We start from the raw sequence: 27,407 nt of genomic DNA, 5'->3' as shown, positions 1-27,407 counted from the left end.
TTTTGTCAGAGAAGAAGGGGCGTTCAGAGCTGAGTGCCTCTGCCACCTCCCCAGGATGCCCAAACCGTGATGCAGGTAGAGGCTCTCCCTGGGGCTTTGCTATAGCAGAGGCAGCCGGTGCACAGCGAGGAACGGATGGTCCTGAACCCCAAGGACACAAGGCTGGGTGCAGGGGGCAGGTGAGTCCGGGAGAGGCTGCTTAAGCAAAGCAGCAGCTTGCAACGGGAGGGACCCACGGGCGGTGCGGTGACGCTGGGGCTGAGCAGAGCCCTGAGCTGCTCCTTGCCACCGTGCCCGTGGGCAGCTTTGCCGGCCCTTGTTTACTGAAGAGACAGGCGAAGGTGGTGCCTGGGCGTTTGTGCTTCCCCTCGGGAGCCGGCGGTCTGCCGGCGTGCTGGGCTGTTTATAGCATAACTCTGGGTAACTCATTGACCTCCGTGCTGGCGGCTCTGCTGGGAAGCGGAGGTTCCCAAGATGATAAGCCACTCTTGGAAGAAATTCCTTTCCTCATGCGAGGGAGTGGCGGTGCTGGGCACGCTCGCCCGCCTCGCAAACACGTACACAGCCCCGTGCGCACACACGGGTGTGCGCGGCAGCAGCGTTCCCTTGGGGGACTCGGCTTGGAGCTTCGTGGCCAGGAGTTCTCCGGGAGGAAAGCGGTACTGGGGAGCAGAGCAAGGGGCCCTGCGCAGGCACGTGTGGAGGAGCAGGTCAGTACAGCCCCTTGCGCCGCTCTGCCCTTGCAGCCGCCGTGCTGGGTCTCTCGCTGGGTGCCGGTCGCACGCCGGTGCCCTTCGTCCCCAGCTGAGCAAACACAGCCGGGACGCGGCGGCTGCAGGTGGCTGGAGCCGTCCAGTGCAGGGACACGGCTGCGTAAATCCAGGTTGGGGCAGAGAGTTTGCATTTTTGGTCCCAGCTGAATTGGAGGCTCAGACATGGTGGTGATGAGCACACTGGGGAAGGATAGATTTGGTTTGGGTTCTCTGTACCCAGGGACTGGTAGGAGAAGGACAGGAGAAATCACAGCAGACACGCTGGATTTCGGAAAGCGAATTTGGTCCCAGGGAAGGGTGCTGCTGCGTGACAGTCCTGGAGACCAACAGTGTCTGCAGCAGCTATGTCCCCCCAGACAAAGTGTGCCCGGACTGTCACCCTGCCTCCTGTTTTGTGCCCTGGGGAGGGAAGCGTTCCCAGGTGGTGCACTGCCTCCAGGGGCTACCCCGCCTGGCTACACCAATTTTACAAAGGGAGCAGAGACCCCCGGGAAACTGCTTCTGTACTTCCTAGGACGGGGCTTTTCCAGGGAGGCCAGGCTGAGGGCTTCAGCTGCAGCAGTGGGGGCTCTCCAGGGGAGATTCAGGTATCGTAAGCAGCAGGGTAGGGAGTGGAACAGGAGGTTTTTGGGTTGCTGGCCAAAAGGAAAATTCCATTTCAGGTCAAACAGGAGGTTGATACTTTTGCTCGCAGAGGGGTGGGTTAAGGCACTAAGTTTTCTAGGTAAACTTAAAAGCAAAAAGACATTTCAGAACTACAATGGAAGACATTTTTATTTAGAAAATGAAACATAACATTCTGTTGATTTAAAAAAAAAATTCCCTGCGTAGAAGAATTTTACACTAATTGGTGAGCAAGTATTGCTAAAACAAACAGCATTCTGAGTGGAGCAAAAGGCTTTGTCTGAAAACACCTGCCCTGTTCGAGCACTGACCACTTTGACCACATGGGCCCAAAACAGCAACATCTTTTGTGTGAAGATGTGTCTGACTTCATAGAAACGCAAGCTGTGTGCTCTGAGCACAGTCAGGCTGAAACCTGTGCCTGGATCTGAATTCCCCCTCTGTTTCCTGCATCTTCAGAGCATCTCTAGGTCGACTGGGGGAGTTTTCTAAATGTGGAGCTTTCCAGAGCCAGTGTGCAACAGGAACAGACAGTGTTCTTGCCACAGGGAGAGCAGCGCCAGCCTGTCCCAGCAGCTCACCTTCGTGCAGCTCCCTGCAGCCACGCAGCTTCACATGGGAAACATCGGCTTGAGTTTAGCACGCCCGGAGAGAGCCGCAGTGCTTTGCACCCTAATGTCTGGGGCTCAGGAGGGTGGGTGAGCTGCAGCAAGGAAGATGAGGAGGATGGTCCCTTCTTCAGGCAACCCCAACATTTTGACATCTGGTTTCTCCTGATAAAGACTAGAAATCCCCACTCTTTTAGCCTTCTCCTGGGCAGGCAGGCTGGTGCCTGGCCAGGACTGCACAGGAACATCTCTCGGTGCAATCCTCCCTGCAAAGCCTTTTGGTTTGACTTCACTTTTGTTAGAAGTTTCCCAGCCAGCTCCATGAACATGGACTCCATCCTGCTACAGCCTGTCCCACAGCTAGGTACTCCTCATGCTTTTCTTTAGGGGTATTGCAGCAGTGCCAGGCAGCCCCCATCACGGCATGGGAATCTGTCTGGTGAGAAATTACTCACTGGAGTAATTACTCACTACTCTAGAGAAGCTCAAGGCCTTGTCATGCATTGGGATGCAGCCTGGCTGTCTGGGAAAGCAGCAACACTCCTGGAGTATACCACAACAACCAAGTCACTGCTGTGGTGGCACTGGCATTGGCTTTTTGCTGAAGTAAAGGTCCGTCCCTAAAAGACCTCCCTATCTGTGCTTCTTTCCCTAGACTTTGGTTTTTATTTTGCAGGGGCTGTGTTGCTCTTCCCTAGAGATGCTCTGCAGACATCTGCCACCCGTAGCGCAGTGAAACCACACAGCCAGTCCTGAGTCCTGGTCCTGGGGGCTGGGGAAAGTCAGCTCATGTGAGCAAAGAGGGAATAAGACTCCATCCTTGGCAGCCCGAGGGATCCCGCACAGCAGCCAAATCTGTCTCTCCTGGTGTTTGCATCTGGGGTTCAAGACAGTTCTGGTCTCAGGGATGAGAAGAGCCCTGCTAGCCCCGCAGGAGCCCACGGTGTCTGTGCTTGCAGGGCTCATCTGTGGCTTGCCTGCACGTAGCTCTTCTCCACTGAGGTTAGCGGGGAGCGGGCAGTGCTGCCAACTGCCCTCGCTGGGAAATGGGGAGAGCACCGGCTCGGTCGGGTAGGAAGGTGGTCTCAGAACCGCTGCACAGCCAGCCCTGGATGGAGGGTGCCGGACGAGCACCCGCGGGGCATCCCTACAGGTGAGGCAGGTGCTTGCGGCGCTGTCAGGAACAGGATGGCCTTTGGAGGTGGGTGGAGGTCAGCGATGAAGCTCTCCGGAGGGGCCAGCTGGAAGCTCAGGCAGGCTCAGCAGACCATGGGGTTCCCCATGCTGCGGCTGGCAGGAGGAATGAGAGGAATGTGCCACGTGGGCCGGGAGACATGCTCCCAAAGGCAAGGGCAAGAGCGGAGCCCAAGGCAAGGGCACGGTCAGCACAGGGCAGCAGTGCCAGCCAACAGTTGAGAGATCCCAGGATGCTGCATCCAGCTCTGCGACCCGCAGCACAAGAAAGGCATGGACCTGTCAGAGAGGATCCAGAGGAGAGTCATGAAAATGTTTGGAGGGCTGGAACCCCTCTCCTGAGAAGAAAGGCTGAGAAGAGAAGGCTCTGGGGAGACCTTATTGCAGGCTTTCAATACCTAAAGGGGGCTTATAAGAATGATGCAGAGAGGCTTTTTACTAGTGTCTGCAGTGACAACAAGGCGCAATGGTTTTAAACTGAAAGAGTATAAATTTAGATTATGTGTAAGGAAGAAATTTTTCCCTGTGAGAGTGGTGAGGCACTGGCAAAGGGTGCCCAGAGCAGCTGTGGCTGCCCCCTCCCTGGAAGGGTTCAAGGCCAGGTTGGACGGGGCTGGGAGCACCCTGGGCTGGGGGAAGGGGTCCCTGCCCATAGCAGGGGGGTTGGAACAAGGTCTTTAAAGGTCCCTTGTGAGACTTCAACATACCAGATGTCTGCTGGAAATACAATACAGTGGGGATGAAACAGTCTAGGAGATTCCTGGAGTGTGTGGAAGAGAACATCCTGACACAGTGGGTGAGGGAGCCAACAAGGGAAGGTGCCCCACTGAACCTGTTGTTTGTGAACAGAGGAGGACTGGTGGGTGATGTGATGGTTGGTGGCTGTCTTGGGCAGAGCGATCATGAAATTACAGCATTTTTAATTCTCAGAAAAGTAAGGAGGGGAGTCATCAGAATTTCCACCTTGGACAGTAATGGGGGAGAGACCCTGGCATGTTTAGGGGCCTGGATGAGAGAGTGCCTTGAGAGACAGTCTCGAGGGCAGAGAAGTCCAGGAAGGCTGGACATTCTTCAAGAAGAAAATCTTCAAGGTGCAGAAAGCAATCCCCATGTGCCGAAAGATGAACTGGCGGGGAAGAAGACAAGCCTGGCTGAACAAAGAGTTTTCAATAGAACTCAGGAAAAAAAGATTTTATGACTTTCGGAAGAAGGGGCAGGCAACTCAGAAGGACTACAAAGATGTCATGAGGTTATGCAGGGAGAAAATTAGAAGGGCCAAAGCCCCGCTGGAACTTAATCTGGCTACTGTCATAAAATACCAAAAAAAATGTTTCTATAAATATACAAGTGTTTTTTTCCCACGGGCTCAGTACTGGGACCAGTTCTGTTTAGTATCTTTATCAATGATCTGGACGAGGCCATCACTTGCACCCTCATTAAGTTTGCAGATGCCACCAAGTTGTGCAGGAGTGTTGATCCTCTTGAGGGTAGGAAGGCTCCACAGAGGGGTCTGGGCAGGCTGGATCGATGGGCCCGGGCCAATTGTATGAGGCTCAACAAGGCTCAGTGCTGGGTCCTGCACGTGGGGCACAACTACCCCTGCAACTCTGCAGGCTTGGGGAAGAGGGGCTGGAAAGGTGCCTGGCTGAAAAGGACCTGGGGGTGTTGGTCAGCAGCCAGCTGAATGTGAGCCAGCAGTGTGTCCAGGTGGCCAAGAAGGCCAATGGCATCCTGGCTTCTGTCAGAAATAGTGTGGCCAACAGGACTAGGGAGGTGATTGTCCCCCTGTCCTCGGCACTGGTGAGGCCCCACCTCAAATACTGTGTTCAGTTTGGGGCCCCCCACGACAAGACAGACACTGAGGTGCTGGAGCATGTCCAGAGAAGGGCAGTGGAGCTGGTGAAGGGTTTGGAGCCCAAGTCTGATGAAGAGCAGCTGAAGGAACTGGGATTGTTTAGCCCAGAGAAAAGGAGGCTGAGGGGAGACCTTATTGCTCTCTACAACTACCTGAAAGGAGGTTGTAGCGAGGTGGGTGTTGGTCTCTTTTCCCAGGTAACAAGCGATGGGACAAGAGGAAATGGCCTCATGTTGTGCCAGGGGAGGTTTAGATTGAATATTAGGAAAAATTTCTTCACCGAGAGGGTTGTCAAGCGTTGGAACAAGCTGCCCAGGGAAGTGGTTGAGTCACCATCCCTGGAGTTATTTAAAAGAGGTGTAAATGTGGCACTTAGGGACATGGTTTAGTGGTGGATTTGTCCGTGTTAGATTAGTGGTTGGACTCGATGATCTTAAAGGTCTTTTCCAACCTAAATGATGTTCTGATTCTATGATTCTAACCCAAACCATTCTCTGAGTCTGTGCCCATCGCCCCCGCCTCGCCGGCAGACGGTGCCTGGTCAAAAGGCGCATTGTGCATTGTGGCTGGGGCCGAGCCGCGGTGCCGGCCGGGCAGCGAGCAGCGCGCTCAGCCCTGCCAGCGCAGCAGCAGCCCCCCAGCTCGGGGCTGGCCGTGTTGCTGGACACATGGGCTGCTGCTTGGGGACCCCCTGGCACCCGGACCTGTCCCTGGGGTGCACAGGTAAGCTGTCCGTGGGGGATGCCACGGCCTTACTCTGAGCAGGGCTGCAAGACCTGTGGCTGCAGAGCTGACGGGGCTGGTGGGGAGACTCCAGCACTGGGCACTGGGTCTCTGGCAGCTTGCCTGCCTCTCCCAAGATGCCCACTGCTGTCCCCTCCTCTTGCTGGGCACTTGCTGTGTCACTAGATTTGGGTGCGCGGGGAATGAGGCAGGGCATTTTGGCCAGGGAGGGGAGAGGATGACTCAGGGTTTAAGATGCTGTTGTTTTTTCAGGAGCCCCCTTGCCATCCCTGTCCTGCTGCCACTGCTGCCCAGGATCACCCCAGGCATTGCAAGGCTTGCGGAGCCCATGGGGTGCTGCCAGCCCCTGAGGCTTGATTCCTGTACCGATGTGCCCAAATGAGCTAGCAGGGCTGTGCTAACGGGATGGAGGAGGGAGGTGGCTCAGGGCCAACGGCTGTGGCCACGTGTCCCCAGGGAGAGCCGGTGTCAGCGGGTGCCACGGGTGCCTCAGCCCTGGCTGCCAGGAGTGCAGCCCCAAGTGCCAGGACCTGCGCTTGACTCCGGGCTGGGGCTGTTTCCTGCCCACTGTTACAAAATATTTCAGCACCGGGGAGGTAAATGACTCACTGGCATGACTGGGAACGACTCCCCACCAGCAGTTTCAATTGGTCTCTTGAAAAAGCTCCCAGTTCCCTTTCTGAGCCTGGCCCAAGCAAAAATAAACACTGAATCGGCGAGTGCTGCAGGGAACAAACCCATTTCTCCTCTCGCCCGAGCGAGCCCTGGCCCCTGCCTGGCTCTGCAGGGACCCACCAGCATGCTTTGTCATGCCGCTGGCAGAGGTGGCACGAGCGGTGTCCGACCTGCCACCTCCTTCGGCACATCATATGGAGACCCCTTGGGCGGGGAGCATTCTGCCGGGGGTCTGAACGCCTCTCCCCACCACCCGTCTTCCCCAGGTGAAGAGTGTGACTCCTGCTGCCCCCGCTCGCCCGTGCTCCTGCCCCGCTGGGACCGCCTGCAACACACCGCAGCCGAGCGCCGGGGAAAATGGTGGCGGGAGAAGACCATGGCATCAGGTACCTGTCCCCGGGGAAGGGGGACCCAGCCCCTGCCCACCAGGCCCTGCTGAACCCAGCGGAGCTCGCCGGGGTCTGCCAGGATGCAGGGAGGAGAGGAAAGGCGGGAGGAGTAAGGAACCAGCAGGCAAGCCCAGCCCGGGCAGGAACCAGCTCGGGTTCAGCTCTGCCTTTGGCTCATTTCGTTTCCCTGTCTCTGTTTCCCCCATGTGTGGAAGGGGATGGAGTTCCTGGATGAAGTCCTTTGTTAAGTGTGTTTAAATCAGTTGTTGAGAAATGTAGAGCCTTTTCTTTCAAAGAACAGCCCGTTCATTACATGTCCAGCCTTGGGCCATTCTTTTCTACTGCTAACTATAAATAAGGATTATAATTCTGCATGCAAATAACAGTTTATTTGACAGACTAGCAAATCTGGCTCAATAAAAAGAACCGTAGAGTATAGTTATGGTCACAGAAGTGACCTAGAAAAGCTGCTGCATGTTCCAGCTCCAGATCTCTGGGTACATGTTTGTCTTACAAGTCCAATCTGATTACTGACAAAAATTGCTTTTTAATCTTGTTATCCCTCCACAGCCAATACAGCTGTGGAAGAGCAAGCTGGATTTTTATGTGCCTCAGCCTTCATTAACATAATTACCAGCTAAAGTTTCAGTTCCCAAATCCTTTATGGCAATAGTTGACAATGTGTGAAGTAGAGAGAATGCAGCTTGGATTTCAGATACTGACCAGAGCAGTTGGGGAAGAAAATCTCATTTTGACTGTCAAATTGATGAGCAAAGAGTTTTTCAAGTCATTGGCTCTCCTGTGCTGGGGAAGTGCTCTCTCTCTGAGGTCTCCTCCAAAAAAGACTATGTGCCTTGGCGTCATCCTTCTACCAGATCTGCTCAGTGAGGGTCTGTCCCAAGAGCAAAGAGAGAAAGTCACCTCACTTCAAAGCCACTCCACCACTGGAAAGAGGCCAGTTATCAAGGGTATCATGTAGTTAGGACACATCAGTCCCAAGGATCTTGTCTTCAACCTTGATCATGATTTTAGGCTGATACCAGATTCACACAGTCCTCAGCCAGATCTGCAGTGTAACTCATGGGCTTTGCTTTCAGGTGGCATGGTTAGGCAGAATATCCTAGACCTCTGCCACAAAATTTGACATCAGCTCTCCTGTGTCCCCCACTCCTTGCTAGGTAAGGCTGGGGTATCGGAGCCAAGCAACCCCGCTGCCGAGGCAGCAGAAGGCTCACCGGACACCTCCTTGGTGCTGCTGGCTGTTGGGGGGGGCTTTCCACAAGGTAAGATGCTGCCTTTGGCATCCCCCAGATTTCCAGTGGTTGAATGTAGCAAGGCCTGGCATCGCATCTGACCGACCCCCTGTCATCCCCCAAGTTTCTCGTCTTTGCTGCTGAAGGGGGATGACGGGCTGGGTTCGTGCTGTTTGACCATCACAACCAGACAAGGGCTGGAGGCACTGGTGGGGCTGGTTGCAAGGAGGCAATGTGGCAGAGACAGCTCTGTGTGGCATGGAGCTCCTTCTCCCCGTTAACCCTACACATTCCCTTTTCAAGAGATTTCGCTCTTCTTCTCTGTTGAGAGCCGCTCCTCCCGGTGCCTCAATTCCCAGCTCCAGGAAGCAGCCAGGAAGAAGCTGTGGGCCCTGGAGAGTGATGACAGAGACGTCTGTGCCCTGTTCAAGGTAGGAGCCCCAGCCCAGCAGGGCAGAGCATGTACTGGGAGGCTCCTGGCGTGGTTGGATGCGTGATGGGATGTGTGATGGGATGCCAAACTCAGCTGAGAAAGAGAAGTTCCTCCAAGGCTGCTGCAGGGTGTGTTCCTGTACCCAGGGACTCCGTAGGGGACTGGAATGATGGTGGGAAATGAACTAGTAACAGGTGAGAGGCAGATGCAAAGCTGAGCCTCATGTCTGGAGCCTCATATTGGAGGCTCTGAGCTGCCTGAGGGATCACACAGACGGCCCTGGGGTGGGTCTAAATAGCTGGCATTTCACAGGGCTGGGATCACCAAATCTGGGTTCTATGCCAGACTCAGGTCCCAGGCGGAAGTGGCATCTCTGAACATGATCACTGGTTCTCAGAGTATTTGGCTTCATACAGAAAAATCACTACAGGTAGAGAGATGTTTCATGGACTGAACTCTCCTTCCCTGTTGGTTTTTAAGGCCCTGGCCCCCCAGAGCTCCCTGCAAGAGCTTCCCAGGAGACCTGGAACAGTACAGACATACTAGTGCCAGCAACAGGGAAAGGAGAGCTTCTTCCTCGAGGCACTCCCTTTCAGCCTCAGCTGCAGTTTAGAAGCTGTGCCTGTCCTGACTGAACATTAACCCGTGTGTGGTATGGCTCAGGCATCTGGGTTTCAAAAGCACGGTGGTTCTGGTGTGCACCACAGGGGAAAAGATTTGGAGGAGGAGATGGAGCTTCTTTGCCCTCCCACTGCTGCACCATGGAGAGTTGTCATCCCTCCTGGCTGATCTCAGCTGGAACACCCTCCCCTTAGCCCCAGGCAACCACCTCACACAGCTTCAGTCTCAACTATGCTAATAAATGAGTGCCTGGTCTCATTACAGGGTCTAATACTATTCCCACAGTGACAAGGGAGACCCCCTGTCAGAGACCCAGGACCGTGCCTTAATCTTGCTTTGTCTTCCATGTGTAGGAGCTGTCAGCCAGGCTGGTCTGTATGCAAGCACAGGAGGATCGGTTCCTCCTCACCTTCAAAACCATAGAAGAAGTCTGGAAGTTTTCCACCTATCTGACTTTAGGTAATGTTTTCAAGGTGTGGGGAATCTAAATAGACAGTGTGAGAAGCATTTTTGGAGAAGGTATTCTCTGACACCGAGAAAACAGTAACGTAACAGGGTGGACAGATGACAAATGTGAATTAGAAGACCTTGGTCTCCACCTATAGATTTATGAAACCACTGGATCAGTGAAAGAGACCCAGGAGGATGCCTTTTGGGTAAACCCTCTATTACATTTTGGGGATGGAGACAGAATTAGAGGCTGTTGCCTCACAGCATGTTTGCAGATGGCAGACTGGGAGACATCCAAAGAGCACTTCATCCTGCCCAGTGAAGGAGGGTGATAACACTGCTTTCCCTCTTGGTTTCTTAGGGTACGTGGGCAGCTGCCTGGAGCAGCTTCTCTTTGACCAGGAGTACTGGCTGAACTGTGCTCTGATGGAGGACACAGAGATCAAAGTTACTGTGGATGAAGATCGCTTGGCCACCATATATATGGGTCTGCTGCTCCAGGAAGGTGAGAGGGGACTGCATATGTAAGGACGTCCTCAAAAGCATCTCCGCAGGGCTGTGCTGTAGCCCTGTGCTGTGCTATGCCTCTCACTGATGCCCTTGATCTGGGCATGACTTTTTCTATCTGCAGGTAACTTTTTTTCCAGAGCAGTGCCCGGTGTCTGGCAGCCAGAGCAGGAGGGAGAGGAAGGCCTGCAGCATTGTAAGAATGAGCTGATCCATGTGAAGAAGGTTGGAGAGGAGTCCAAGTGGGAAGGGATGTCCTTGCTGACGGGTCAACGAGGCCTGGTGCCTGTGACAGCTCTAGAGCCAATACCTCACCCATTTTACCAGTAAGTAGACTGGCCAAATAATAGGGCTTAAGCCAAGATTCTTTCCTGATCTTGATGTATGAGCTGGCACCAAGCCTGGGGTGAGAAACTGCTCTTGCCTGTGGCAATGGGCAAGAGCTACACAATTTTGCGAGAATATACGTTATGTATACAGACAACTGATGGAAACAATTCAGGTCCTGTTAATGTGACAGAACAAGGACATACTTCAGATATGATTCTTGTATGATACTGATTTAGATCATACATGATTATTTTAGATCGTGTATTTAGATCATACATGATTATTTGTGATTTACAGGTGAATAACTGGGATAAAAAGCATAGCCCAAGACTTAGGTAATGCCAGTCAAAGTGGGGCCTCATGTTGGACACCTGCCTGAGCCCCAAAGTCACCCGCAGACCCCCTTGTACTCACACGGTGAAATCCTTACAGCCTGGCAGATTTATCCTGCTCTTAGCACGTGTCGTGAGGCTGCAGCCGTGAGGTGCAAATTGCCTTCCATGCCCAGTGACACCATTACAAGGTATTACTGGACTGGCCATGCTGGCCATGCTCCATAGCAGCTCTGGCACTCCCAGGGGACAGAACATCTCTCCTGCTTGTGTGACACTATCCCTGGTGCTGTCCTGAGGACAGGACTGCTCAGAGAATGCCAGTGTGGTTCCTCTTTGCCTTGCAGGTGGTTCCTGAAGAATTATGCTGTGAGTTTTGGCATCTCCCAGGAGATTAATGGGACAACCTCTCAGCCAATTGGTGAGTGATACCTGTGTAACACAGCTGCCCTTCCCAGGGAAGGGCACTGCTCTTTCAAACCTGGGTTTGGCCACAAATGCAAAGGGCCCATCTCTTGTTCTGACGAGGACACTCCATTGCAAGGTGGTCTAAGGGGAAACTGCATCTTTGGACTCTCTTGAATGGATACCAGAGCTTGCAAATTGCATGTGCTTAGAAGGACAATCTGGGGAACATAGAATACAGAGGGATGCTGGTGGCATCCTTCTGCCATTGGGGTTTTCTATTCTGCTGCAATTTTATCTCTCATTTAATTCTTTCAGGACTGAAGTTTTAAGTAATTAGGCTCCCCCCAGTGTGCTCATGAAACCTGTGCCCACTATTCACCCATTAGCCCCAGACCATTCCTGCCCAGACATGGGCACTGTTCAGAGCATGCTAGACATGGGAGGTCACTGCAGGTGTGAATATGGCATGTAGTGTGATGGATATTTGCACTGTTAAAGATTCCACTGCTGGCAGAGAGTTGAGATGGTGCAGCTTCTGTGACACTCCATGGTTCCAATCACCTTCCATACTGCAGCTCTGAGGTTTCTGTCTTTGTGTCTGTGGCATTTATGCATGCCTCTTGTATATTTTATTATAACCATCCTCACAAGAAGAATCTGCAGAGATCTAAGTCTGAAAGTACAACAAATCTTAGGGGACAGAGGCAGCCTTCTCAAGCTGAAATAATGATCCAAGCCTTTTCCAGTGAGGAAGCTTTAACAGCGGCCTCACACTGAAATACCTTTGTTTGCCTTGGTTTCCCAGTCAAAGGCAGGTGCACAGCCACAGAGGACCACAGAGGAGCAGCATGGGATGAACTGAGTTTCTCCAAAGGAGACAGCATAGAAGTCATCGGCTTCTTCATTCCAGGACTCCCATGGTTTGTGGGCAAATCTGTCAGCAGTGGGAGTATCGGCTTTGTCCCAACGCAATACATAAGTACCGAGGCTTGTGAACCTCTGTAAGTTTACTGCTACCATCTAGATGAAATTAAACTCAGAATAAAATGAAGGAAAGACTCCAAGTCCCAACTCAAGGCTATGTGAGAGTTCAGAGCAGGTGATTTGCTTTGCAAGGCCTTCATAGAGCATCCATCTGAGGTCTGTCCAGAAGCCTTGGCCAGGATTTGCTGCCAACAGGCTGCAGGAGCCTGCCCAGACAAAGGAATTGTGTTTCACTTGACTCAGGTGATTCTTGGAGAGGAACAGACCTGGCCCTGGGATAAACCTGGATTTATGCTAAGGCAGCCCAGGACATCTGTGTACCAGACAATCTGGATTCACAGTTCTGCCTAGAAATGTTCTTGACTTTGTAGCTTTGTCTGAGGGGCTGTGAGTCTGGCAAGAGTGGGGAGAGCGATCGATCACCACTGAGGAAACCAAGTCTTGATTTGCTTTCTTCTGCCCCTTTGCTTTCTGTGGTATGTTGAGGCAGAACAACCACAGCCACAGTTCCTCACTGAGCAGAACTAAACACCCTCTGAAGGACACAGACAAGAGTTGTTTGGGGAGGGAGGGTGACAACCCCACTCTGATGACCTGGACAGTTGTCTTTGTTGGTGGCTTAAAGACACAGCTCCAGTTCAATACCCATCCAAAAAGGTTTCTCTTCCAAGACCGTGTGTGGGAAGATGAAGTCTTAAACTGTTACTAGGTCTGTTGGGCTTTCCTGGATCAGGGTTACTCAAGTCTTAAGCACTTTTATCTGACACTGCAGAGAACAGAGAGGAGATCAGGTGATGTCCTGGCCTCAGAAAGGGCTTATGGAGACAAAAAAGTCCAAGAGGTTCTTTCCTCTGATACCTGTCAGTTCCTCCATGGAGAACCTGGACCTGAGAGCACTGATGGGGAAAGTGTCCAGACTCTCTGTATTCCTCTGCAGCAGAGCTTTTCTGGTGGGAGGGAGAGGAGGGATGAACCTCAGTTGTAGTGTTAGGAGACGGGGAGATGCTGACTGTTTTCCCCTGATGCCTGCCTCAACCTAGGGGAAAAGGCTTGGTGTTTCTGAGTGAAGAAGAAAAATCTCCCTTTCTCCACATCCCCTGCAACGGTGGCGAGCAGCACTTCACCACCCTCCTCAGTGACCTGGCACACACTGACATCACCTCTGTGTACCGGCTGGGTGAGTTTCCCCTCTCTTACATGCCCAGTCCCATGGCTCTCCATGGAGAGCAGTGCTGGGCAGCGTCTAGAGAGCTCCTTGCTTAGGGCTTTGCAATGCTGTGGTTGAGACAGCCTTCAAGCCCTCTGCTCAGCCTGGTCATGGAGGCTGTAGTTACCCCCAAGAGCTGGGCCCTACCACAATGCAGCTTGCAAGGGTCATCTCTGCTTCCAGGGCAGCTCCTCAGCTGTGGTTCACCCCAGGAGATGCTGCTCTCGACTGATCCTGGCTGTAGGTCCCTGCTGCTGTTTGACTTCTGGGTGTATATTGAGGGGGATGCATAGCTAAAGAGGCAGGTGACATCATCTCCGTGCCCATAGCAGGATCCAAGAAGTTCAGGGTTCCTGGGTGCTCTTCTGAGTTTCTCTATGCTTGCTGTGTGGCATTTGGACCACAGCTAATTTGGACCAGTCTCTATTTCTTGCCTTCTCACTACCTAGAAGCACAATGTGGCCATGCAGGGCTGAGCTTGGGATTCCTGGAGGTTCAGGGGACCTCCCAGACCAGCCAGCTCAGGTGCAATGAGCCCAGGGTAGAACCTGTCAGAGATATACACATCTCTGAAACCTCTGAATAGATACAATGGGGCTCTTAAGAGAGATAGAGCTGACAAAACCCTACCTGTGAAAAATAAGACCTGTTTGTTCCCAGGTAACTATAATGTTACTGGTGCTCACTTCACCACCAGCTAAAAGCTGTTCTCCATGGTCTTACACGGAGCCAAGCTCCAGCAGACAGAGGGGCTGAAACTGCTGCTGCATGTGGTGCCTGTGGCCAGAAGTAAGCCTGCTCTCCCACATACAGGTCTGGCATTTAGCAGAGCAGCAGGAGATCTCTGTGAGGTTTGGGCACTGTATCTGCACATTAACACTGAACAAGGATTTGTGGTTTTCGCTTTCTGTTTGTCTCTTTGTGTAGATGGTTTTGAACCTACAGCCATGTTCCCAAAAGTGCCGTCAGGTGAGTATGTGGAGGGGACAGAATGGGATGCTTTTATGATGACTTCTGAGGGTGAATTTTGGCATGGAGAAACATCCCACAATGGTTTGCCTGTCCCTTCCAGAGGCTGTTATCCATGACTGTAAAGATATCCAGCTGCTCCAGTCCTGGGAGGAAATAAATGACTTGGCTACAACTAGCACCTCTGAGCTGTCTAGCCCAGGGAGTGAATCAGCCCCTGCTATGTTGGAAGATGTTCTCCTGGAGAAGTTGGATGATTTTGATGATCCCAAGTTCTTTATTGACCTGAATGCTGGACACATGGAAGATGCTGATGTCTTTGACCCCATACTGACCTTCCTTAACCAAGACAGTTATGTGCCCAGTTTTCAAAGCCTCTATGATCTCAGTTTTTCCTTTCTCAACTCCACTTTTTATGGTTTCTCTGATGAGGATGAACTGGTCTTGTACCTTGAGACATCCAGAAACTGGGCCAAGAGGACTCATTCAGTTTGGGCTCATGTCAGGCTCTGTTTCCTCTTGGGTAAGCTCTGCATTAAAAAGGTCAAGTTCTCCCAGGCTCGAGTCTACTTTGAGGAAGCCGTGAGCATCCTGGACAGGGGTTTTTGGGATCTGCCCCTGTTGGCTGCATTGCATGTGAACCTTGCCTCCATCTACTTGAAACAGAACATGAAGCACAAGTTCTCCTCCCTGCTGGGAAGAACAGTGGCCTTGCTTGTCTGCTTGCCTGGCCGTTCTTTCAGTTCTGAGAATGAGCTGGAAGTCATGATGTACGTCCTGAGGGAAGCCATTGCTGTGGGTAATGCTCCCTTGGAGGCACGGGTCTGCTTCCTTATTGTCAAGCTCTTCCTACAACTTGGCAAAAATGATGAAGTGCTGCCCTTTACCGAGCATCTTCAATGTCTCACCACCACTTTACTCAGCCCAGACACTAGTTCCATGCCACTGGATGCCACCCCCATCTTGAGCTACCTGTATGACAAGAAGTACTTGCCAAATATCGCTCTGGCCTCTGCCAGGTTGTTTGTTCCCAGTGGTGTCAAGGGGGCACTGACACCCATTTGGAGAGCTGGCTTCATCCTCCAAAATACTTCCAAACTCCTGGGAAGCCAACTGGAGAGGAGCAGCATCCCAGCACTGACTTGTTTCTATCTCAAGCAAGCACTGCATTTCTCCTGTGAGAGCAGATCTGTGCCCATCCAGAGGACGCTGTGTGCCATCTTGTCCAGGATGTACCTCCAGCATGGTGTGTTGGATGGGGCGGTTCGTTATGCAGCCACGGCTGTAACCCTCAGCAGACTGATGGGCGAGGAGGAGGCTTTCGAGTCTTCCCTCTCTTTGGGGTGGATGTATCTCCTGCACAGCCGGCCGGGCCCAGCTGCAGACATCCTGTGGCAGCTCTTGCGCTCTCTGCACGGGACGGACAGCGTGACTCAGGGTGGAGCTGTGCACAATCTCCTGGCCATTGCCCTCAAGGGAGAAGGGCAGGTGCAAAAGGCTGCAGAGAACTACCTCCGGGCGCTGCACAAAGCCAAGGAGACCGGGAACAAGAGGAACCAGGCCATTGCCCTGGCTAACCTGGGGCAGCTGAGCCTCTCGCGCGGGGCGAGCCAGCTCTCCGAGCTCTACCTGCTCCAGTCGGCTCAGCTCTACGCTGAGCTCCAGGGCAGCGAAGACCTGGAGATGGAGTTGGTGCAGGTGCTGCTGTGGCTAGCGCAGGCCATGGTGGACAGGCAGAGGATGGAAGATGGCAAACTCTGTTACGAACTGGCGTTGGTCTTTGCCCTAAAGTGGCATAACACGAGGAGTGAGTACAGCTTTACTGGCGGGAGCCAGGGCAGCATTCACCTCTGTGCAGCACCCTGTCAGGTCCCTAACGCAGTCCCCTGACCCGTGCTTTTCCCTTCTCTGTACCATGCAGGTCAGCTTCACATCATCGAGTCTCTCTGCCATTTCTACAGCAAAGTGTCCCCCAATCTCCAGGCGTGCATCACCTACCATGAGCACTGGGTATCTCTGGCACAGCAGCTGCAGGACAGAGAGCTGGAAGGCAATGTTCAGCAGACCCTCAGCCAGCTCTACCAGGCTTTGGGTACATCTGAGTAAGTCTTGTCTGTGGCTGTTAGATGCTCTTGGAGTGGGGTCCCTGCTCACCCAAAGCAAGAGCAGTGGCTTTCCTGGGGCGTCCCTCGAGAGAGGTGGGGAAGGTGTATGGTAGCTCTAGGTGGGCTGCTGGTTAACGTGCTGCTGAGATTTGTGAGCTGTCGCTGTGCGGTGAAGAGGGGAACAGTTCAATGTCAACCAGAGCGTTGCGACAGCCCGACAAACACTGGGCTGTTAGTTGGGACAGAACTGGGATCTGGCCAAACACAGCTTTCCAGAGAGACACCCAGCCTTGATCAGAGGGGACCCAGCGACAGGGAATTCATCACTTCCTTTGGAGGCTTATTCCAGTGATTAATCACCATTCACCAGTAAAAATAGGTTCCTTATCTGTTATTTGAATAAGTCTGGCTTCAGCCTCAAGCTGCTGAGTCTGCCCTTCCTATCTCTGCTGGAATATTTTCCCCAGGGAGGTACTTAAAACCCTGTATCAGCTCACCTTTCAATCTCCTGCTTGACACATGCAGGTGACTGATTAGATTAGGTGGGAAGGGAGAGAGAGAGACTTGGACAGACCACAGACTTTCTTCAATCTTTGAAGACAACCATGTCAAATAGTGGAGAGCTAGCTCCCATGTCCCAGAAGGACAAATGGGCAGGGGCTGTCATTAACTTGGATGTTAACCTTCCCATACTGGGTCACAGTGAGTTCAGAGGGAAGGCATTTAGGAAGCAGATGCCTGTCATGTGAACGGTGCTATTTAAAATCACAAAGCACCCCATTCCCTGGACTCGAAGGACAGCTGGGGCCAGTTGCCGGCAGGCGAGACACCAAGCAAACAAACATGCCCTGGGCACTGCCCAGCGCTCCCTTCGCCACAGCAGTGTGTCCAACCTGCTGGCTTGTCCTCCTGCTTGTCCCTTTGTCCTCTAGTGGCCAGGGGCTGGAAAAGGAGCTACAAGGTCTTGCACATGTAGCCACAGATCTGCCTTTTTGGCTACACCGAGGGACAAGCAATAGGCAGAGAAGTGGTTTGCGGTGCTAGGTGCTGTCTGGAAAATGAAGGTGCAAGCACTCCCTGCCTGTGCTCTCATGTGTAGCTGGGGGTGACTTTGGGGCTTAGTGTATGGGGGTAGATAGGGTTTGCAGGTGACCTGGACAAAACCCTCTTTATCACCTGAAACAAACACAGGTGGGGAGCAGCCCCTTTGGGAGCAGGATACCTTGGGGCTCTGCTGAGCATTGGGGCCCCAGGCTGGTCTAAGGTTGCCAGATGACTTACACATGTGCACTAAAGCATGGCAACTTCCATGATTTTACCAGGACATATTGCTCAGAGCTGTTGCTGCCCATTTATCTCTAACCTTTGGCAGCTGTTGGAGGAGAAAACAGGATTGCCAGTGGGGAGGTGTTGTGGTAGCTTTGCAGCTGATTGCTGGGAGTGTTCTGTGATTTCTCTGTAATGGCTTTTTGCCTGTTACCATCACAGGGCTTTGAAACAGTCCCTGGACTGCACCAAACAGAGTCTAAGGATCTTCATTGACCTTGAGGAGACTGTGAAAGCAGCAGAGGCCTGGCTGCAGGCAGGAAGGCTCTACTATCTTATGCAGGAAGATGAGCTGGTGGAAATGTACTTTCAGGTATGGAGAAGGTGGCTGGAGCCATCCCATCCCCACCCTGTCTAGCAGCATTCCCATCACAGCTCCTTGGTATGAGCCTTTTGGGGCTGGAAGACCTGAAACAGAAAGCTCTTATGAGCAGTATAAAGTATAAACCTGCTGCTGGAAGGAGGATCTGTTGCCCTACACTCATGCACTATCTGGCACTAAATTTCCTATCTTTCCTTCTATACACTGGGTTTAGAGGATTCTTCGGTGAAAGTAAGTGAATTTATTGAGTAAGAAAGTGATGTAGGAGTGTGAAAGAAAGCTGGAAGTGCCAGGTGACTGGTTCCCATTGAAATACACACAGATAAGGGGTAAGGTGCCAGGGAAATGCTTGGAGACTTCTTGGAGTAGAAGACTACTGGCTTCTTTCCATCTCTAGAGTTATTTTATCAGCTGACCTGCAAAGTGGAAGAGCAGCTTATAAAATCTTAGGGGTCCCTCATTCAGAGAGCAGCTTCTATTAAAAGATGCGAAATCCTTTCTTATGCCCAGAGTGAGCAGAGCAGAAGGCTGGCCGGGTCTGCTGGGCTTGCACTGAGCTGGGGTATCCAGCAAAGCACCAGCCTGGACACATGTAGATGTTTTGGGTCCTCACTCTGTTACCCAGAAGCACTTCTGAACTGGTGGGGCTGGGTGACTGAGGTACACGGTGGTGGGAACAAGGAGAGGAGCCTTCCCCATCAGCCACACCAGCCTGTCCCTGAGTCAGGGTGGAAGAGGGAGCGAGTTACTGCTACGGGGTGGCTGCTCAGTGAGGTGGGTGAAATTAATAGATAGCTTTGGTGTCAGACTGTTTCCTGTTGTTCACAAGGGAGATCTGAGGCCCGTAAAAAAGAGCCATCATCACCTGCCTGCCTCATGGTTTCAGCAGGGAGGCAGAGACTAAAGGAGGGGTGACTTCCCATTAAGAAGGGCCAGTCGACACCAGATCTCAGCAGGGCATGTCCAAGTCCCTGAGGGGTCCCCTCCCAGGCAAGGTCACTGGCAATGATATATTGTCATGGTGTAAGAAGCAACATGTTCTGGCTGGAAGGTGGCACCAGGGCCAAGTGCTTAATTGGCACAAATAACTGTTCTTCACAGAAGTTAGCATACCTGCCCTCCCTCCTGCTGGCTCTGCCCTTCCTCTCTATAAGCTGTCTGTTCCCATCAGCAATCTTCATGCTGGCTCCATCACACCAGTGACAGAGGAGGGCCAGGACAACTGCTGGCTGCACTGTCCCAACTCTAAATCCTAATGCTGTTGGATATCCCAGCTGATCAGTTTGTCACACTGACCCTGCACAGGGATGGGTTAACTGGCCCCTGGCTCCATCCTTACACACATCACTTGCAAATGCAGCACAACAGTCCCATACACCTGCTGGACAACCCATCCCCATGCTGTTTGGAGCACTGGGGCTCAAATTTATGACAACTTGGTTTTATTTAATCACACCAATGTCTATATGCAAATGTCTCCTTCCAAGTCTCACTCCAGTTCCTTTTCCTTCTAGGCAGCCATTCAGACTGCTCTGAAATGGGAGAAGTTCTCCTTGGCCATGGATCTTTATGAAAAAGCAGGTGATACCTTTTTTAATGGCAGCCGAAACAGAGATCGAGCAGTGGAGTTTTATAGGGTACAGATCCCTCCGAGCATTTCTGCTTTTGTGTCTCTGTAAGGTGATGGCCGTGGGGAGTTTTGCCCCAGGGCTGGCTGTAGGACTGCATAGCTAGGCTGGAGGGATGGGGTGTGGGTAGGGATGGGGTGGTTCTGAGTGTGCCAGAGTGCAAACATCACTGCAGGGGGGCAGCCTGGGGCACAGACATATTTTGCAAAGGCTGCAGCTCACCCCAGAGATCATTTGGGAAGTGGGAACAGGGACCTTACATTACAAATCCTGGTAGTGTTAGCTGTGAGCTGGTTGCTCCTGGGGACATGCTCAGAGTCAGAATGTCAGGCACCTACGGAAGGGCAGAAGGGTGAGGCTCAGGTTTTGAGAGCCATGCTTCTGGGATATGAAACTCATTTTCAAGGGAAAGAAGGGGCTAGAACCCGAATCTGCAGCACTCAACCACCCCATCATCTGCCTGCCATGCCGAGCCCTTGGTCCATCTCCTGCTGCTCTATCACTCCTCTGTGGGCAGTGCTGTACCAATACCTCCAGGCACAGCCTGGACTCATGTTCTCTCCCCTCAGGGAGGTGCTGTGCCCTTGGCCAGGAAACTAAAGGCCACTAAGACAGAGCTACGGCTGTTCAATAAGCTGGCAGAGCTGCAGATTGGGCTGCAGGGCTACGAGAAGGCGCTGGAGTTTGCCACGCTGGCAGCCAGACTGAGCATCAGGGTTGGTGAGTGATGCACACCTTCAAGGTATGAACCTTCAAGGTATTACTGGCTCCCGCAGATGGGCTTTCCTTTCTGAGTGAGGACAGTGTGCACGTGAAAGGGGGATCTCCTGCTTTCATAAGACTGTTGATTCTTATCCTAAGTGGTAACATCTTTTTAAGGCCATTTCCCTTTTTAAGCTGCATGACAGCCATATGGGAGTGCTCTGCGTGGCGGTGGTGGGTCTGGCTGAGCAGAGGATTGCTGCCACACTGAAGCATGAGAAGTCTGATGAAGGCACAGGACTGAACAGTTCCTCTATGCCCTGGCTCTTCTGATAAACTCATCCTTTCCCATTACAGAAATAGTTTGAATGGGCAAAATGCCAGCATTCCGTCAGAGACAGAACCAGTCTTGTAATAGCCCTTTCCATCACCCATGAAATTCCTTGGTTGAATGATACACTCCCTGGGTAATCTGTCCAGCCTTGGTATCAGCAGCTCTGCCCATGAGTCTGTTTTCTCTGAACCATCTTCAAACCCAGTGTCTCCTTATGAAGATACCCGTGCCCCCAGACTGTTGAGAAAATGCATCCCCAAGCTGCTCGGCGTGCCAGGCTGGGGATGTATTGTGAGCACGCTGCAGGCTGACTGTATCAGCAACTCTTTTCCAGGAGATCAATTGCAAGAGCTGGTTGCATTCCACCGCCTGGCTACAGTCTACTATTTTCTGCATATGTATGAGATGGCAGAAGATTGCTACCTGAAGACGCTTGCCTTGCGTCCCCCCTTGCTGCAGTGTTCTGGAGAGGCCCTGTACTACTGCAAGGTGTATTGCCACCTTGGCAACCTGACCCTGCACAAACTGAAGGTAGGAAACCTTTTCTTGAGTCTTTGTTGAACACTCTGGTCTTGACAGAGAACTGGAGGTGGAGCATCACATCTGCTGGCAGAGCAGCCACACGTGTAGATGGCTGCACCCTGTGACTCTCCATCCTATCTGCAGTTTTAGAATAAATGCAGACAGTGCTGGCACGACCAGGTTTTGAAGTGGGAAAGGCAATGTGGAAAGAAGTGCTGGTGCTTAGCTGCAACTATATAGAGCCCATTTCATTGAAGTCTCTGCTCCAGCTCCTTTATACCCTGTGACCTTCAGTTAAACCACTTCCTAATGTCTGCCCTGTCCTTTACGGTTAGGATGAACAGGATGCAGCAGCCTACTTCCTCCTGGCCCTCGCCGCAGCAACCGAGCTGGGAGACGAGGAGCTGCAAGGCCTCATTCGCGCCAAGCTGGGTGACATCCCCAGTGCCCCACGGGGCCCCGAGGACACTCCGGGCTGTGCCACATACCGGCCCAGGTGGCTGAGTGAAGGTGGCCACGTCGTCTGACCGACCCACCACCCTGGCGACTCCAGTACGAGACGTCAAGCAGCATCATGCCACGGCACTGGCATGGGTCCATGTGCTCTCCAGAACAACGATCCCAGGAGAGGTCCTGTGCCACATCCTAAGTTGCTGGCAGCATTTGGCCTTCTTGTACCCAACAGGCAAGGGACCGAGCACTTGGGACCCTGCCCTCATTTTTTGGGAGGAGGGCTGTGCACTGCAGCCGAGGCAGCATATGAAGGCTGGGCATCTGGGCAGGATGAGGCCCCAGCAGTGGTGCTGGAGTGTGCGGTACAGCGGGGCTGAGCAACAGATGGCATTTCAGGAGAGCGGCTGCCCTGCCTGGGACAGGGACAGGGGAGGGCTGCCACGTGCCTGCCTGTCCCCCCCCAGCTGCCCCACACACGTTGGTTCCCATGGGGCAGCTCAGCCCTGCCCAAAAGTGCTTTAACTTGAATAGCAACTCCTTTATTTATTTTTATCTGGTTTCTGTCCTGTCTGTTCTGCAGATGCCTGTGACCTAAACCTCTGCAGAGCCTGGGGCCTCTTTGGTACAAGGCACAACCAAAGCTTTGGGCAGTGAGAGGCAGAATTAGGGAAAGGAGGAGAAATGAAAAGGGCTGGTCAAGCCTCACCTGAGGACGAGCCCCATATGCAGGTGGGCAGCAGCTGGGCGGGGAGGCAGAGCCCACCCTCACCCCAGCTCTGCCGGTCAGCCCCAGCTCTGGCACTGGAGCAGCTGGGGTGGCCTCTTCTGCCCCACAGCCCATGTGCACTTTCAGCATCTAAAGCATGAGCACGCTACGGGTCCTGCATGGGCAAAGAGCCATCAGTCCTGACCTGACCCAGGTTTTGCAGGCAGGCACCCTCCCCAGACTCTCTTCTCCAGGCTGCAGAGCCCCACGGGATGCAGGAGCGCCGGGAAGTGGATGGTGAGGCTGGGCACACTTGGCCTGTGCTGTGGCACACAGCAGGTCCCCTGGGCAGGGGTGCTGATGGGAAGCAGAGGGACTTTTGGTGGGGAGAGGCAGCTGCAGTACCTTTGCATGGACCATTGGCAGTCCAAGGAGAAGTCAGCTGCCCAGCAGACAGCAAGCTGCCTTCAAGTGTCCTGAGCTACGTGGCTGGAGGAGAAGCAAAATCTCCTCTGTGGAGTGATCAGGGGGTGTGGGAGGCACTGAGGATGCTTCTCCTGAGAGCTGCTGCCCAGCACCAGTTGCAGCACACAGCTCTCCTCCCCAACCTGTCTCACCACCAGGGAGCAATAAATGCCCACGTTTGCAGCCTCACGCAAGCAAGTAATAACACCAACCTCAGTTTTCAGTCTGGACTGGTGCAGAGTGAAGAATGAACGATTTTTCCAGCTCATCTCTTTGCGCTGACAACCAGTGGCCAGACACCCAGCTGGGGCTTCACATGAGACCCTGTTCCAAAGTCCAAAGTCCTTCCACCTCCCTGATGGGGCTTCACTGCTTGGAAATGCTAAATGCAGAACATTTATTTCCTTGCTGCTCTTTGCAAATGCTGAGTTCATTTTCCCCTTCTAATCCATGTGAGGTATCCATCATCGGGGCAATGAATACTTTATTGTTTGTTTACTGAGCATTCCTGCAATACCATTAGAGGAGCCTCAGCCCTGAGCTCAGAGAAGGTAAATCTTCATCTCGTTTGAAATACAGCAAGCTCAGGGGAGAATCAGTCCCTCAAACTTTCCTGTCTCATTCCACAGGGCTGCCTGTTCTCATTTCAGGTAGCTGGTGTTCACTGTGCTAGGGCAAGATCTTTTCAGCAGTTTTTCATGTCAGTTCCCCTTTTTCTTTTCATACACGGGGAAAAGCACAGTCTCACGTCTTTGTGCCAGAAGGCAGGTCGATGACTGGACATCAGGCTGCTGAGGAGAGGGGGAAGAAGGAAGCTTTGATGGCTCAGGATGACCTCAGGGTCTGTGTGGTGCAGAGGTGCCCTGCTCTGGCACCAAGATTTGCACCCATCTCCCCTGCCACCCCCAGCACCGCGCTTAGGGGTGCTGCCCAGCCCCACAGCAGCTTGCCTGCAGCAGCTGCTGCACCCAGACTGTCTGGTCCTCAGCAGTGCCCTTTGGGTCCCTGAGGTGAGGCTCGAGGCCACCACGAGGCTGCTGCCCAGTCTGGCTTTTGTTACCAGCGGTTCTAGCAGTGGGTGCTGTGCTGCTGGCCAGGCTCTGCACCTGGGGGGCCGGGATGAAGATGGTTGTGCATCTGTCTATGGTAGAGCCCCTAGACCCACACCGGTGGCCAGTGGCTGTTGCAGTTCTTGTCAAAGTTAAGCCCAGTGGAGGATGAATCATGCAGAGAGCATCCCTGCTAAAATACCCCTTCCAGAGCCAAACTTGAGGCCGTTCTGCCTAGCAGCAGTGAGAAAAAAACGGGTTTTGTTTAAACATAGAGGGTCAGTGTCTCAGCTGGTCTAAATCAGCTAAGCTCCATGAAGTCAGAGAGATTCTGATTTGCAAGGACTGTGGATCTGTCCTGTGTTTTTTAACCAAATGTGTCCCCCTTTAAATCACAGCAAACAAATTTGTGGTGCCTGCCAGGTGAAAAAGAGACTTGCTCCTAGAGAACATCCCATAAAACATCATTTTCCCTCTCCTTTGTCTGCCCGCCCACTCCCACATGCTATGACAAAGCTGGGCTGTTTTCCTAGTGGGATGAGAGGTCAGGGTGGCCAGGGCTAATTAAGCTCCATAATAATACTTGGAAATAAAGTGAAACTTAAAGCAGTAAGTCATGCATACCAACTCCTGGGCCTGTGCGCAAGGGAGGGTGAGGATACTACGTCCCTCCAGCCACCAGCACGGTTTTGTGGGCAGAGAAACAGATGCTTTGGGGACTTTGTGCCAGAGGAGGTCACTAGGTGATGGCTCAGATTCTGGACCATCCAAGCTGGGGATTATCATCCTCCACCCTTTCCTGGGTGGGGGGATATTGTCCATCATTCCCAGGGCACGGTGACTGGGTGTTGTCTGTCTTTCAGATACAGCAGGGACATCTATGTGTGTATGCAGGGAGGGAGCTCAGGCACCACGTAAGGGGTATGCACCCAAGATGCTGCAGGGTGCAGAGCCTGGCCAGGGCTGTGATGTTGCTCCTAGAGTAGGTTGGAAGAGCAGGACTGTAGAAACACAGAAGGTATTTATCCTACGATGGGCATTGGCCACCAGTGTCCAGCCCTCCTTCACCAGCAATAATGCCAGCCCAAACAGATGGAGGAAGAAATAGGGGAAAGGGAAAGGATGGATCAAGTCTCCTCTTACACCAGGTGTCGTTATCTTGCTGTGGCTTGTGACTTATTTCTGAGTCGCATGTGACTCTGCTCCATGCCGAGTCCCAGGAGTTTTCCTTCCTTCAGTCCTCAGCCAGCCGAGCTGGAAATAGGACTGGTAGGGACCACGTGCAGCAGCACATGCCTTCACATGGCTGCTAAAAGCAGCACCTTCCTTTCCAGCACTTCCAAAGGGTGAAGGGTGCTGTAGGAACCTTCTTGCTTTGCTTCGGTGCTTCAGCATGATGGTGTGTCTGGACCTGGTGCCAACCCATCTTGCTCTGATCTTTCACCACTGCAACCCTCCAGGCACCAGTGCTACCAGTCCTGACACAAGCCCACCTAAGAGCCAACACTGGCACTCTGACTCCAGTTTTGTTTAATGCCTCAGTGGGCCATTTAAAGCCTGGAATAAAGAGGAACTATATTTCTTTAACATATTCTCATTCTTGGGCAGTGGAAATACCATAAGAAGAATAATTCTTGGATCATCTTAGCTCCAGTGTGAGCCTCCCAAGGCATTAGGAAAAAGAAAGCACTGATAACTGAAATAAATAAATACAGATAGACTCATAGAATCATTTAGGTTGGAAAAGAACTTTAAGATCATTGAGTCCAACTGTTAACCTAACACTGCCAAGTCTACCACTAAAAACCTGTTCCTAAGATACAGACAGAAGTCAGCTAGATTTATTTGGGTTTACACGGAAACTACTTTCAAGCAAAAATACAACACCCAATAATAACAATTATTATCGGCAGACATCTTTTGTCATTCTTTCACCGTACAGTGCTGCAAATCTTCACTGGGCCTGTGTTGGACGGAGGCTGGGCTGGACAGAGAGACCTCCCTATTCCTGTCTGTACCACACAGCTCCAACCCAGCCCTTTTCCACTCCATGCCTCAGATCCCATGGGCTAAACAAGGGATAGAAACCCTCTCCGAGTACTGTCAAATCCTGACAGTTGGGCAGGGAAAGCACATGCTGCTGGGGAGGGAAATCTAAATTTTTGTTGTGTGCTGTGTGGATCCAGGATGTGGGTGGGAGCCACCTCTCCCATCTCAAGGACCCACACCTGGGCCACCCCTTAACCAGAGTCATCAACCACAGCTGATGGTGCTACACCACCCCTGCTAGAAGCACCCTGTGCCTGGGCAGAGCTTTTCTGGAGCTCAGTGCCCAGATTTTGTAGCTGGTGTCCACAGGTGGCACGTTATTTATCCATCTCCATCAGCCTTGGAGTTTGGTGGAGGCTGGTCTCCAGCACAGTCTGCCTCTGCTGGAGGATCATCAGTGATGTGGAGGAGCAGAGAGTCTGAGGCAGAGGTAAACCTGAGATCATCTTATCTCAGAGGTGGCTGGTTTTCTCCAGCCAGCATCTTCTTGTATTACTTGGAACAGTAATGAGAAGTTGGTAAACAACAGCTGTTCTGCTAAGCAGAGGTAGGTGAAGTATGTAAACTGGGCAATTTAGATTAAAAATCATTTATTTTCACAGCAGCCTGGGTTTTTGTTCAGTGGTAATTGGGATCATAAATATGTATGCCAGAAGGCATATCTGAGGTTGATGCCGGGAGGCTGAGCAACAGCCAAGAGTCACTAACTGTAACTGCATGTGCTTAAATAAACTTTCCCTTCCCCGCACTATGGCAAGGCGGGCAGCAGCACAGTGCAGCCTGTCTGTGTGTGCTGAGATGGGGGGGCTGCGTATGCACTGATGGTCTCCCTGGGGGAGGAGAGAAGCAAAACCAGAAAGAGGAAAAGGACAGGGAAGCTGGGAATTGGCCAATGACTGTGGACAGGGAACAGTGAAGCCAGAGGTGAAAAAAAATTCCGAACTGAGATGAAATACTTCTCGTACTGAGATGGCACCAGGCATGGGTCAGCCCTGGAGCTGTCATCTCTGCTGCTGCTGGCCAGAGGGCACCCAGATGTCTCCAGGACTTATCAGTGCTGGTCTCCAGGGCCACTTTCTGCTCTCATGGGCACTTTGCATTCAGCAGAACCAATGGGAGACCAGTGCTGGATGCTGAACTGGGCTTTGCCAGGGAAAACATCTCCCTGGGACTGGAGAGGGCAGAGAAAACACTCCTTCCAAGCATAGAGATGATAGGAACCATGTGTGCTAGTGACAGGGACACGTGGAAGGGCAGCTGGCTCTCCTGGGCACCAGTTGATGGGCAAAGAGCTCTGAGTTCGTTCTTGTCTTGTCCCAGCTCTGCACACAAATGCAATGGTGCCAGGGTGCACTAAGGGTCCCAGCCAAGCTGCTTAGAGCTCCCCAGC

At 52.5% G+C, this 27,407-nt stretch overlaps 1 protein-coding gene across 4 annotated transcripts; it reads left to right on the top strand.

Moving 5' to 3' along the window:
- Positions 1 to 24,581, top strand: SH3TC2 (SH3 domain and tetratricopeptide repeats 2). Of its 4 annotated transcripts, none has more exons than XM_033006251.2 (18): positions 1 to 179; positions 6,740 to 6,859; positions 8,041 to 8,145; positions 8,419 to 8,546; positions 9,523 to 9,628; positions 9,981 to 10,124; positions 10,251 to 10,452; positions 11,136 to 11,209; positions 12,002 to 12,197; positions 13,221 to 13,357; positions 14,315 to 14,356; positions 14,460 to 16,163; positions 16,278 to 16,458; positions 17,950 to 18,100; positions 19,624 to 19,746; positions 20,307 to 20,457; positions 21,108 to 21,304; positions 21,631 to 24,581. In XM_033006251.2, exons 2-18 carry the CDS (start codon positions 6,850 to 6,852, stop codon positions 21,820 to 21,822), a joined length of 3,843 nt encoding a protein of 1,280 aa, XP_032862142.2. In that variant the 5' UTR covers positions 1 to 179; positions 6,740 to 6,849; the 3' UTR covers positions 21,823 to 24,581. The 4 variants fall into 4 exon arrangements, with proteins under 4 accessions (XP_032862142.2, XP_032862149.2, XP_032862135.2 ...); XM_033006258.2 differs by lacking the exon at positions 1 to 179 and adding an exon at positions 585 to 710; XM_033006244.2 differs by lacking the exons at positions 1 to 179; positions 8,041 to 8,145 and adding an exon at positions 5,647 to 5,777.
- The last annotated feature ends 2,826 nt before the right edge of the window (positions 24,582 to 27,407 follow it).

This window comes from Tyto alba, unplaced genomic scaffold, assembly GCF_018691265.1.
Source record: "Tyto alba isolate M040663 unplaced genomic scaffold, T.alba_DEE_v4.0 Super-Scaffold_17, whole genome shotgun sequence".
Classification (NCBI taxonomy): domain Eukaryota; kingdom Metazoa; phylum Chordata; class Aves; order Strigiformes; family Tytonidae; genus Tyto; species Tyto alba.
The sequence above is the reverse complement of the archived record's forward strand: the minus strand, read 5'-3'. Positions and strand labels throughout refer to the sequence as shown.

Coding starts and splice junctions, on each gene's coding strand:
- SH3TC2 (XM_033006244.2), top strand. CDS start 5,723: ATGGGCTGCTGCTTGGGGACCCCCTGGCACCCGGACCTGTCCCTGGGG. Junction 5,778..6,739: donor CCTGTCCCTGGGGTGCACAG/GTAAGCTGTCCG, acceptor CGTCTTCCCCAG/GTGAAGAGTGTGACTCCTGC. Junction 10,125..10,250: donor GGGTCTGCTGCTCCAGGAAG/GTGAGAGGGGAC, acceptor TTCTATCTGCAG/GTAACTTTTTTTCCAGAGCA.